Source organism: Lepidochelys kempii, chromosome 1, assembly GCF_965140265.1.
Source record: "Lepidochelys kempii isolate rLepKem1 chromosome 1, rLepKem1.hap2, whole genome shotgun sequence".
Classification (NCBI taxonomy): Eukaryota; Metazoa; Chordata; order Testudines; family Cheloniidae; genus Lepidochelys; species Lepidochelys kempii.
The window spans coordinates 119,255,737-119,269,202 of NC_133256.1; the positions used below are offsets into that span (position 1 = coordinate 119,255,737).

The 13,466-nt window shown below is 39.6% G+C and overlaps 1 protein-coding gene across 4 annotated transcripts in view; it reads right to left on the reverse strand.

Annotated features, from left to right (window-relative positions):
* The window catches only part of TMEM131 (transmembrane protein 131), a 202,525-nt gene that overhangs the window by 170,007 nt on the left and 19,052 nt on the right, over nt 1-13,466 (reverse strand). For all 4 annotated transcript variants that reach the window (XR_012159916.1, XM_073352811.1, XM_073352822.1 and 1 more), the window contains exon 2: nt 4,607-4,668. Coding sequence is in view for 3 of the 4 variants with exons in the window: in XM_073352811.1 (XP_073208912.1) it covers nt 4,607-4,668 (62 nt within the window). In the remaining variant the exon portion in view is untranslated. The remainder of the gene's footprint in view (nt 1-4,606; nt 4,669-13,466) is intronic.

Genomic DNA, 13,466 nt, shown 5'->3' on the forward strand with positions numbered 1-13,466 from the left:
CAGGTCTGATGGTTCAGAGTTAGTGGTATTAGAATTTGTAGGGTGCATATACACATTCCAATTTAATAACTGAATATATATATATTTGCTAGTTACCTTTCCTAGTCATTTGCATTCTTAAACCTCCAAACCCCTAAGCATTCATTGTAAAAATCTTATTATGTATTTTGTATAAAGGTTATTTCCGCTAATAATCTTAACTGTATTTTGAGATTTTTTTTGCATGCAAATTTGTATATAATGTCTTAGCCTTACATATTTGTATGTTAGTAATATATAGGGACCAACAGAGAACTAATTGTGCTAGATGTTGTATAAACACTAGACCATACATTTAACAATTAAATTAATTTGCAATTAATTAGCAATTAAAAACTATAAATACTATAATGGATGCGGTAAGTGTTCTATGTTGAGGCAGCCTCATGCTAAGGAACTAGCTGTTCTTGCATGGTTCTATTTTTAATCAGAATGTAACAATTGTATTGTTTTATATAAGAAAAACAACCAATTGTCATCTATTATATTTTGAAACAGAAACTAAGTCATGTAACTACATAACATAGTTACAGTTATGAGATTTTTCCATTTTGAAAATTTCTTACCTTCCCTCCATATAAATTTCTCCAAAGAAGTTCTGTTAATCCAAAACCAGGGAATAATTTGGGAAGTTTGATAAAAATCTAGAATGATATTTTTAAGTTACAGTACATGGGAAATGAATGGTTTTCCATATTTTAAAGGGTGCTCACCATAGGCTGCCCATTACTCATTCAAATACAACGTAGACTATAACGTTGAAAATAGTTTTAACCATTAGATTTCCCTCCTCTGAATTCTTAAGTCTGACTACAGCTACTGCTGATCACTGTGGCACACCATAGATTAAATGCCACTACCACTGACAGAAGGACTAAGGAGAGTTCAACCACTGGCCATGTGCTAGCAGTGACACCCATAAGCGGTTTCACAGACTTGCTGAAGTGGCCTGCAACAGCCATGAAGTCCTCAAATAAGAACACTGGCAACATGTGAGAATGCTTCCTCCAAGCCAGACTTTGAAGAGATCCTTTAAAATTACAGGCTCTTTGGGGCAGGGACTGTCATTCCCTATGTTTCTAGATCACTTAGTACTTAGCACAATAGATCCTGCCTCTAAGCACTATTGCAATATAAATAAGTTCCAGATCCCTTGTTCCCACCCCAGCTAGCAGGGTGACTCTTGAGCAACTAGCTCCTACTTTCCCCCACAAGTCTTCCCATTTTCTGTTCACTGATATTCAACTCAGTCCTCTACAAATCTGTGGTTTCCCCCCTCCTCTACTTCCCCCCTCCACTCTAGGCTCTCTCTAGCTTTTTTCCACATCTTCTGCAGGATTCAATTGCACCACCCCCTCTCTATTCCTACCAAAGTTGGCCTGGATGAACAGAAAAGCACCCTGCTCCATTCCTTAAGGCTACCTGCTGATTACGATGCCTCAGCTGGTGAACAGGAAAAGGAAGTCATTTCTGCTTCCCACTAAACTACCAGGCAGCATGTAGGTGTGACGCACTCTATACATAGAGTGTGAATATAATGTAACTAAAATATGCATCGTACAAAAAGTCTCTTGTAAGGTATCATTACAAAGCTTATAATTACTAAGTGTGGTCATCCTATTTGTACAAATGTATCACTCTGGTATCTGAAACTAGAAATATGAAATATAACTCTGAGGGCTTATTGTCGTTATGCAAAGTGTGGGCCAATAATGGTGGTTTGAATACTGATGGCTCCCATCAACCAGGACAATTGACTGTGGATGGCTCTGTTTGCAGGCAGGCCTTCCTGTGAGTCAGGCTGGGAGGAATGAAGGCTTGGGGTCTCACAGGACATGTGATCATGTCACCTGAACTGGAATCCATCTTTAACCTGGTCATCTTCCACTGAGAAGGAGTGGGAACCCAGAGGGACAAAGGATTCCCGCCTTATGCAAAAGATATATAAGTGAGTGGAACAGAACAAGGGGGGAGCCATCATGGGGAATCCCCTAGCTACCACCTGAGCTGAAACAAGGGCTGTACCAGGGGAAAGGATTGTGTCCAGACTAGGAAGGTGTCCAGCTCCAGTCTGTGAAAGAAACTTATTGAAACATCTCTAAGGGTGAGATTTTATCTATATTCAGTTTTTATTACTGAACTAGACTTAGACCGGCGTGTTTTATTTTATTCTGCTTGGTAATTCACTTTGTTCTGTCTGTTACTACTTGGAACTACTTAAATCCTACTTTCTGCATTTAATAAAATCACTTTTTACTTATTAATTAACCCAGAGTATGGATTAATACTTGGGGGGACAAACAATTGTGCATCTCTCTCTATCATTATTACAGAGGGAGAACAATTTATGAGTTTACCCTGTATAAGCTGTATACAGGGTAAAACAGATTTATTTAGGGTTTGGACCCCATTGGGAGTTGGGCATCTGAAAGACAGGCACACTTCTGTAAGCTACTTTCAGTTAAGCCTACAGCTGTTGGGGGACGTTGTTCAGACTTGGGTCTGGGTTTGCAGCAGGCTAGCAGGTCTGGCTCAAACCAGGCAGGGCACTGAAGTCCTAAGCTGTCTGGGCAGGAAAGCAGGGGCAGAAGTAGTCTTGGCACATCAGGTGGCAGCTCCCAGGGGGTTTCTGTGATCCAACCCGTCACAGTAGGAGCAAGGGATCACTGAGAATCACTTCTGAAATTTCAGGTTAGAGAGTACTCCAAATACCCCAAATGTTAACATTGTGAGCAAACTGACTCTTGGACCTCCATGCATCAGAGAACTCTAGGAGAGAGAAGTCACTGAATACGTGATGAACAATAGATGTAAGCATTATTGACTTGCCACCACATTTTGTAATATCACTAAAATGTGAAATGTGACTAATGATAGTTACATTTTCCATCAACTTCCTGGCAGAGATTAATTGGTGTAAGCCCTGGAGTATTCAGTTCTCAATGACTGAGATCTGCAGGCCCTGTGATGTATTCTATAACCATTAACCCAGAAATGTTACTCTTGACCGCTACATTAGTACCATGACTCTCCTAGTGCCTACTGTATACTTCGAGGTAATAGCTTTTACAAGCTCAGGTGAGCTACAAGTAGAGTTTACAATCTCTGTAAACCCTGAAACAAATAATTGAGTCAAATGCAGAATTACACTGCTCTCGATCTCCACCCAATTCGTAAGCACTACTGGATTTTAAGCTGATTAACTATCATAAGACCAAGTACCGAAGGGCTCTCAGTTGTCATGAATTTCACCATCTTCCCAACTGTGCTGGCAACAAATGAGAAACATGGGACTTGCCTATATAAAAAGGCTGCACAAGTTTAGTTTAAGGTATGATTTTAACCTGGCTTATTTAGTTAAACTAGTGCAAACCCTTGTAAGGACACTTATTTCAGTTTAAATCAGGTTTATTTCTGTTTACCTTAACTCAATTAAAGAATCATTTTAAGCAAGACAAAATTAAGTCACTAAAATCAAAATAAGAGTATCCACACAGGGGGTTTGTACCTATTTAAAACTGATTTTCGTTTAAATCATACCTTAAGTTAAATTAGTGCAACTTTCTCACACACACAAGGCCTTGCACGTTAGGCAGAGCCCCGTGTATAAATGTAATTATGCACATGTATCACTTGCCACTAGATTGTGCTTCATCATTTTTTTTAAATGAGACCTTAGATTAGATTTCTACCCATGATGGTTGTGAAGACAACCTTCAAAATGGATGAGCTATAGACGGCCTGAAACAAAAACTTAGAGAAACATGAACAACCTTGTTCGTCAAGGGTGTTAACACCAAAGTCCAATGACAATTTAAATCTCAACATTAGCAATTTCATTGCTGATCAATTTAGCTGAATCAAGCCAAGGCACTACTGTTATTTTTGGACATAATGGCAGGCACGAAGGCAGTATACAGTAGGCCAGTTACCATCAAAAGGTTGCAGGAGCAAGAAACAAGGAACTCAAACAGCCCTGCCAAATGCAAAGTAACCTAAGCTACTATCACTTAAGCGCGACTGGTGGCAGTAAAGGTAGGAGTGGTAGTACAAACAAGGTACTGGCAGCCAATGATGTTTTAAGCCCTGCTAGGAGCAGGTGCACATGACACAGGGACTGATAACAGTGCCAGCTACCTAGAAACCTCTCTACACTAATGGTTCCCCTCATCCCTCTCCCACTCACTCTGCTACCACCAATGGGCTGAAAAAGTGGTAGTATTGGTGGGCAATGTTAGCAAAAGTTATGCCTAGTGTACACACAGACTTTGCGATGCCCGTATCTAATGTTCCATTCAAATGAATAATATTGCTCATACAATGCAGTTTAATTATTTCTATTGGCTTGCAGCAAGCCAATAGAAAAAATATGTTGAAGATTTCATGAAGTCAGTTAAGAAAATCTACAGTTTTAGCAGTACTTCCTAATTTACTTAAATCAAGATCCACTAAACCAAGAGACATTGAACAACAGCTAGCAAGTTGAAAAAGGGATGAAAGTTACAGAATTGATAAAAGACAGAGGTGATCTAAAACTTTAAACTGATATGTTCTTATGACTGTTTACCTGCAATAAGCCTCCTTCATTGAAACGTAGCACTTCTATTATGCTATCCGACTGGATGAAAGCTGTGAAGTAAAGGGAAAGCTAGTTACTGAGAGAAATATTCTTTATCCCATAACATTAACAAATGTAACTGGAAGTGTTATATTTGCCTTACACAAACAGTTTATTTGAAAGCTACAGTTCCTTAAGTTACATGAGTATCCAGCACCATATGAAAATCCCAGCACCCCCCACAAGAAAATCCCAGACTTTTGCTATGAAAGATGAGGAGCAACAACCAAAGCTTCAATACCATGTCTTAGTGACTAACCCTCTGACTATCCCACCAAAGATACACAGCTCAATTCCAAGTCCTCTGTGCAAGCACCACGTTTTTCTATGTTCTGAATCCAATTTTTCTAGTGTAACTGAAGGACTGGTTGAATTAAATGTCAGCAATTCATCCAAGCTGCTTATTCATGAAGGAAGCACGACCATGGCAGTATAGCCGCTGATTAGCTATTTTTAATCAATAAGCATCAGTAGTGATCATCCTGGTCAGACACTGAAATATAACGAAAAATGGTAACTGAGCATCATTCTTTAATTTCTAGTTTAAAACTAACTAGAACTCAACTACTTCAGTTGTCTGTCTTAATTTTGACTTCCATTATATCCTAAAAGATTTTAGAGTAGTGAATAACAGAGCGCATTACAGCTGTCGTATCTGCAAAGTTCAAGACAAAAACCCTCAAATACTTGAGGTTCATTTCATATCAGCAGTAGAGCTGGTCAGCAAAATTGAAACATTTTTTCCATAACACTTCACTGGTTCATCAAAATCTAAATATTTTGTGGAAACTGATTCAGACAGACTTCTGATGAAACCCTGCCTGGTCTCCTCCTAGCTCATCCACCTAGTTCTAGGGCAACCCTGCCATGCAGAGTGCCTTGGAATTGGGGACCACCGGGCTACCTGGATCCACTGACTCACTGCAAGTTGGGGACCTCAGCTCCCAAGGCCCTTGGTAGCCTGCAGCACATCAAGCACTCCCAGGATCCTGGTTCCCCTTCAGCCCACTGGATGAGCCCCAGAGCTTGGGAGGCAGTGCTCCCAGGGCTTCCCATTCCTGGCTCTTGGTCAGCCCAATAGGCCTACTAGTGAAGGCCCGACTTCCAGGCTTCCTGGGTCCAAGGCAGCCCATCAGGGGGCCAACGTGGAGTCAGGAACTCTGTAAACCAGGGGTGGCCAACCTGAGCCTGAAAAGGAGCCAGAATTTACCAATGTACATTGCCAAAGAGCCACAGTAATACGTGTGCAGTGCCTCCTACCCACCGGCAGCCCTGCCAATCAGCACCCACCCATCCTGATCAGCTGTTTCGTGGCGTGCAGGAGGTTCTGGGGGGAAGAGGAGGAGTGAGGGCATGGCAGGCTCAGGGGAGGGGGCAGGAAGGGGTGGAGTGGGGTTAGGGCCTGTGGCAGAGCCAGGGGTTCAAAGAGCACCCCCCGACACATTGGAAAGTTGGCGCCTGTAGCTCCAGCCCCGGAGTTGGTGTCCATACAAGGAGCTGCATATTAACTTCTGAAGAGCCATAGTTTGGGCACCCCTGCTGTAAACCCTGCCAACTGCAGACTGAAATAAATAAATCATCAGTTTCACTGCAGCTCACAGCAGCTAGTCAGTGGCTGAACTGATCAGACTCGATGAATTTGAGTCAGCAGCTGCCAGGGCTTCCAGGGTCACCACCTTCAAGGCAGCCAAGCAGGTGGGTAGCTGGAAATGCAAGGGAGCATATTTCATTTAAAAATACTGCATTTCAGTATTTCCAAAATGAAAAAAATTGCTAAGTTTCAGTTCTGTGATTTTAAATTGTGGTTTTTCATCCCATTTGGGACAAAAAAACATTTAAAAAACTCAAATTTGTGCAGAACTGAAGTTTGGTTTCCCAATTAGCTCTAACCAGATTGATTTGCTTTCCGTAGCGCTAAGGAGAAGATACTGCACTGGATGCCTGCTGGGGTAATTCTCTTAAGGTGGCGGCGTTTAACTTTTTCCCCCGCAACACGGGCGAACTCCCTTCAAAGTTTGATTCACTGCACAATATTCAGCTACTGGGGCCAAGGGCGAGAAGTCAGCCCTGATCTATAATGTGTTGCCATTAGACCACTGAGGCAACTTTCTTGGCCCTTCCCTTCTGTTTCAGCAGCTAAAGCAAAATATACCATTATCCAATTTATTTATTCAATCTAATTATGGAGTTTAGTTTATAAAAAGTCTCAGAGGTCTAGTCTATAAATATAGTGCTATGTAAAAAGTAGTATTTTAATGTACTCTGTAGAGCCCTTTCAGCTAATTTTGCTAAGTGAGCTGTAGCTCACGAAAGCTTATGCTCAAGTAGATTGGTTAGTCTCTAAGGTGCCACAAGTACTCCTTTTCTTTTTGCGAATACAGACTAACACGGCCGCTAGTCTGAAACCTAACAAAATACTGTTTTTCCTCACAGTGCAGTTATGGAAGAGAGAATCTACTTTATCCTGCCTTACACACTGACAATATTTTGCATTTCAATTACGGAATCTTTATTATTGATAACAGAAAGAACACAGTTTGCTTTTGAGTTCACAGGCTGAGTTTATAAACTTTGCAGTTAGAAACAACATGTTTTTACTTGTGAAGCGAGAAGAGGATACAGAACCCCAGGATGTCATTTTACAGCATTGCTTTGTCAGCCTCCAAACTTTAGAACTCAAAAGCAAAGTTTCAAATACAAGGCTGCAAATACAGCCCAGCTCATCCTGGTATGCTTCAGTATTATGTGGGGCTCCAAATAGTTAATCTTAGCATAAGTGTTCTGTAGTATCTTAACAGTGGCATTAGTGGGAACAGGTCATTCCAGTGTCAGCTTGCTTTTGTGTATTTGAGTTACAACCTTAATGTTTTCCAAACACTCCTGTGTAGATCAATTAAGTTATGTTAAATATGCAAACAAAAAAGCAGTAATTGTCTTAATCTATTAACTCTGTTTTGTATTACAGAGTGCCTATCCTAGCAATCAAGCACTTATTTACAAAATTACAAACTACAAAGGAAAAAAAAATCAATCAAAAGCCATTTAATTTAGCTCCTATATCATATCATCAAGCTCATTAGGACTTGGGCTCTGAATCCCTAATTGCAAAGTCAGTGGAATCTCAACTGAGAAATTACAACCATCAGTCCTAGAAAGTTTAATCCTAGTAACTCAGAACATGAGTCTTCCAGTCAAACTAATTGCCAATTCAAGTATAATAGACAAGTTCTCAGGTAACCCATAATTTTTGACTTGTATATGTCTTGAACCCACCCAGGCCATCCAAGACTTTAAAGGTGAGGTGCAATGGAAGTACAGTAGTGAGTAGAAAAAGACAGCATTGACAGAAAAGCTTTTTTAACCAGTCCATTTTTAAACACAATATCAAGAATTTTAGATCTGGTCTTCAATACTCTACCCAGAAATTTATCCTGGAGAACTTCATGTAGCTTTGAAGCTCTATGCTTTTAACTGAGGGACAAAGTGAGAGATCAGGCTGGGCTGAATTTTTAGCAAAGAGATCCACCACTCCACACTACAATTTTAAGTATTTGAGTTACAACTGTGTTAACAAAAAAAAACACACACACACACTGTTGTAAGAATTTGTGAAGAAGAACATTCCTTCCCCTCAATCGAGTTTTAGTTGCTTGTTATCTGTGACGACATACTTCTGTAAATTCTCCAGTTGTAAAGTCTTTGGGGGGAAAAAAAGGGTAGACAGGACTCGAGTATAATGTAACATATGCTGGAACACCTACCTTCCATTAAAATACCACTTTCACACCTTCTACATACATCGTAACTCAGCAAAAGAGGCAAAGAGCTCTTTTTTCCCCCAACGCATGTGCCACGTAAAAATCAGAGGTCCTGAACTGCATGCTGAAATGACTGTAGCCTCAGGAGGTTCAAATTCGTAAACAAAGAACGTACTGCAGTTGCAGTGGGGGAGGTTTAGGTTGGATATTAGGAAAAACTTTTTCACTAGGAGGGTGGTGAAACACTGGAATGCGTTACCTAGGGAGGTGGTAGAATCTCCTTCCTTAGATGTTTTTAAGGTCAGGCTTGACAGAGCCCTGGCTGGGATGATTTAATTGGGGATTGGTCCTGCTTTGAGCAGGGGGTTGGACTAGATGACCTCCTGAGGTCCCTTCCAACCCTGATATTCTATGATTCTATGATACTTTTCCAAAAGTCACTACTGTAACTTAACACACAGCAGCTCACACTCTATAACTATGTCAGAGAGTCCTACAACCAAGCAGCTTGAGTGCAGGCAGCTCTCCTTTAAAACCCACAAGCTTCCTCAGCCACTCTCTAAGTCATTTTTGTATTTCATATATCTTAAACCTTCTGCAACATCTGCTGCTTTATGTTTAAGTGAGTGATTATTTTAAATAAAAGTGCCCTTCATCATTATATCACTTCACAAGACATGTTTTCAGAGAGCAAGTGACAGTTAGAGCTAGGCGAAGTCACGGCCAGCAGCCAAACTGTGCAGCGGTGCTTCACAGCAGCGGTGGCTCCCAAGTCAGCCTGTGGTTAAGCTTCTGTGGTTAAACCTTTTATTTTAGGTGACATACTCACTGACTCTCAAACCTTTGTTTCCATTTTCATAAAAGCAAAGCAAAACTTGAGTGAATAACTGCAGCTTAACAACATTAAATTTGTGTTGCATGTAACTTCTCAGACTCCCACTCTGATTGAACTCACTAAATTCAGATGAGGAGTCTTGGGAAGTTGTATTTTAAAATTTCCTTTACAGACAGCTTGCCCATTTTTAGTCTAGCCAGGGGAAGTCTCCTGTAAAGTAGATAACTGCACATCACTGACAGAAGTGATGTCATAAGCAATAGCAGCTAGTAAAAGTATTGTAGCCCATATATGCCGGCCATTCAGTGATATGCTTCAAGATGCAACCTCAAAAACTTAAATTCTTCATTTAAGACAGCTTTCCTATTAAGCAACTTTTTTTTGTCTTCCTTAATATTCATACACCTCAGGTCACTCAAATATCTTTCTTCTAAGTTAACTTTCTACTGTCCCAACAATCCTTTCGCAGAGAAACTGAAATAATCCACAATCACTCATAGCAACTGATTGTGATGTTACTGGAAAAGGCAAAAGAGAAGACATAGGAAAAATGTTATGCATACATAAACATCTTAATAAATCTCTAAACATTTGAAAACAAATCTAGTAGTCTAACAGTTGTTAAATATACATATCTGTCAGAGCAAAGACATATTTGCACAAGGTGTGATTTAACATTCAGTTGGACTGCATAATTTTGATCCAATGTTTTTATACTAAAAGCTGCTTTATGAACACTTAAGTAATGAGACATGAATTTCTGTTCAGTAAATAATATTGAAGTAAGAAAGCTCATCAAGTTAGTTTGGCAAATATGCTGTTGCATGTGATTATTTAAATTCCACTCTTTTCCACAACTTGGAACAGTCATTTCTGAACTTTAAAAACAAATGTTAAACATGACATGCTGAACCATCAGACACTCATTTGGTGACAATTGCCAGACACTGAAATATTACAGTGATTCTGACCATCTACATCCTTTTATGGGCCTAAAGTCGTTCCTTTTACTTCCCTCTTGTTTGATCTTCCCTTGTCATGTCGCATGTTTAGACAGTAAACTCTTTGGGTCAAGAACCCTGGTGTTTTTTAATTGTAAGGTCCTAGCTTACTTTGAAGTACGGTAAAAACAAGTAATTTCTTGCCTATGCCACCATCCTTCAGGTTGATACAGCTACAGGCCGCACTATCCAACACCACCAACCAACCTCTTGTTTCCTGCCCTAAATCAAATGTGTAGGAGTTAATACAAATATGCATGTGAATATATTTCTCTCTCTCATTCCCTAGTAAGGAAATACCATTTACCAAATACAGGTAGTTTTCAGCCCCTGTCAAGGTTCCTTCCCCACTCTGAACTCTAGGGTACAGATGTGGGGACCTGCATGAAAAACCCCTAAACTTATTTTTACCAGCTTAGGTTAAAACTTCCCCAAGGTACAAACTATTTTACTTTTTGTCCCTGGACTTTATTTCTGCCACCACCAAGCGTCTAACAAATATAACAGGGAAAGAGCCCACTTGGAAACTTCTTTCCCCCCAAAATCCCCCCAAGCCCTACGCCCCCTTTCCTGGGGAAGGCTTGACAAAAAATCCTCACCAATTTGCATAGGTGAACACAGACCCAAACCCTTGGATCTTAAGAACAATGAAAAAGCAATCAGGTTCTTAAAAGAAGAATTTTAATTAAAGAAAAAGTAACAGAATCACCTCTGTAAAATCAGGATGGTAAATACCTTACAGGGTAATCAGATTCAAAATAGACAATCCCTCTTGGCAAAACCTTAAGTTACAAAAAGATACAGAAACAGGAATATACATTCCATTCAGCACAACTTATTTCATCAGCCATTTAAACAAAACAGAATCTAACACATATCTAACTAGATTGCTTATTAACCCTTTACAGGAGTTCTGACCTGCATTCCTGTTCTGGTCCCGGCAAAAGACAGCACAGACAGAGAGAACCCTTGGTTTCCCCCAGGCACTCCAGCTTTGAAAGTATCTGGTCTCCTCATTGGTCATTTTGGTCAGGTGCCAGCAAGGTTGTCTTAGCTTCTTAACCCTTTACAGGTGAAAGGGTTTTCCCTCTGGCCAGCAGGGATTTAAAGGTGTTTACCCTTCCCTTTATATTTATGACAGCCCCATACAAAAAACATAATATGCTTGGGCCTGGGACACAAATAATACAGATCTATAATCCATCAGAAAACCAGAAGAAGGGTTAATTTGGAAAAAAAACCCTCCAAAACAAGGTAGCACTTAGCACCATAGCTTCCTAACCAACACCAGAAAGTTATAAAGTTGTACTGTACAACCAATATACTAAACTGAATAAGTTTGTATTCAGCCCAACACCTCTAAAATGTATCATGCCTCCTGGTGCCTAAAGACAGCAATTTAGTTTAGGTTTCAGAGTAGCAGCCGTGTTAGTCTGTATTCGCAAAAAGAAAAGGAGTACTTGTGGCACCTTAGAGACTAACAAATTTATTTGAGCATAAGCTTCCATGAGCTACAGCTCACTTCATTGGATGCATTCAGTGGAAAACCTGAATTCCACTGAATGCATCCGATGAAGTGAGCTGTAGCTCACGAAAGCTTATGCTCAAATAAATTGGTTAGTCTCTAAGGTGCCACAAGTCCTCCTTTTCTTTTTGCAATTAACTTTAGTTTTTTATCTCCGTGATCTAAATACATGAGGCAAAGGATGACAAAAAGAGATGTAGTAAATACAAGCAGAGTAATTAAAGTAATGGTAGGCAGGCATCATGTTAGTTCCACCTTTTATTTTTATGTTAGGGAGAAGAATTGCTCAGTGTTCTTTTTAAAATATTTCTTTATATATTTATAAAATCAGTGAGTGTCTCCCCTCAGTCTTTTCTTTAGAATGACTACATTCCCAATTCTAAACCTTTCCCTTATGAGTCTTATTTATGAAACTTGTTACCATCTGTTCTCCGAATTATCTCCAAATTTGTCACTTTGGAAGTGTGATGCCTAACTTACCAAAATGGGTAAAAGCCAATGAAAAAGAAAAAAAATCTTTTGTACTCTACATTAATTTTTAAATTAAATTTTCCAACCCATTCTCTATGACTAAGCTCACTGCGAGCTAATTATAACCATGAGCCAATCACAATATGCTCAATAATGTCATTCATTGTATAGCTATGTACTTGTCATTATATCAAGATTCATAGCATGCATTCGCACACATTAGTATGTTAGTATAACTAGAACTGGATGAGTAAGTTTTATAACCTTGACAATACCTGACAAAGAAACAGACTACATTAGTCTTCCCAATCTTTCCCCCAGCAAGTATAAAAATTGAGACCACTCGATTTGAAAAAAAAAAACACCATAGATTTTTTTTTAAAAACAATTTATTTGGTTCAGATGAGCTATAAAGTACACTTTGATCTTGCTCAAATGAAACACTGAGATTTTTGAACAAAGTTATAGTCCATAGTCCACCCAATAGAACAGACATTACTAATAGGATGATGGATAACCTACGAGAAGGAAATTGAGCAGCATGTGGAATACTTGAAGGGAAAAAGTAATATGTCTTAATAGGTGTCTAATATATGCAGTGATACGAAGGAGAAGGAAAACAAGATAGGAGTTTGCACTTGGGAGAAATGGACAGCATGCCATGAAACATATACATAGGATATATGACTGCCATGCTCACTCAGTGAAACTTTTCATAAAAAACTTAGAAATTCCAAGAACAGAAAATAGTGTTGAAAGTTGTATGCTTTCAGTAAAAACCACTTTTCAACAGTTTCATTGGAGAACAGAAGCTTATTCTGGCACAAGACACACAGACAAATTAGGCAGCTGATTGCTGCAAGCTGTTCAAAAAAGGCCTACTCTCATTAGAGATGAACTAACTGATTCAAGTAACACAAAAACCAGCCTGAACTTTTATCTGTCTCCTAAGACATAATATTTTGGGTTGAGAATTCAGAACGTCACTCTGCCCCTACATCACCTCACAGAGCTCTAGGGGCAGAAAAGGACCAGCCAGCTGTCCTTTTCAAACGAGGTGCTCTTGCTGATTTTGTAGCCAGATGACCGGTTTTCTTCCTTTGCAGGGGTCTGTGCACAGATAAAACAAAATCTTCTCTAAAGGGAGTCTAGATGGAACCATCATGGCCAAGGTTATAAATATACATTAAGAGAGCATCACAGACCACGGGGAACTGGA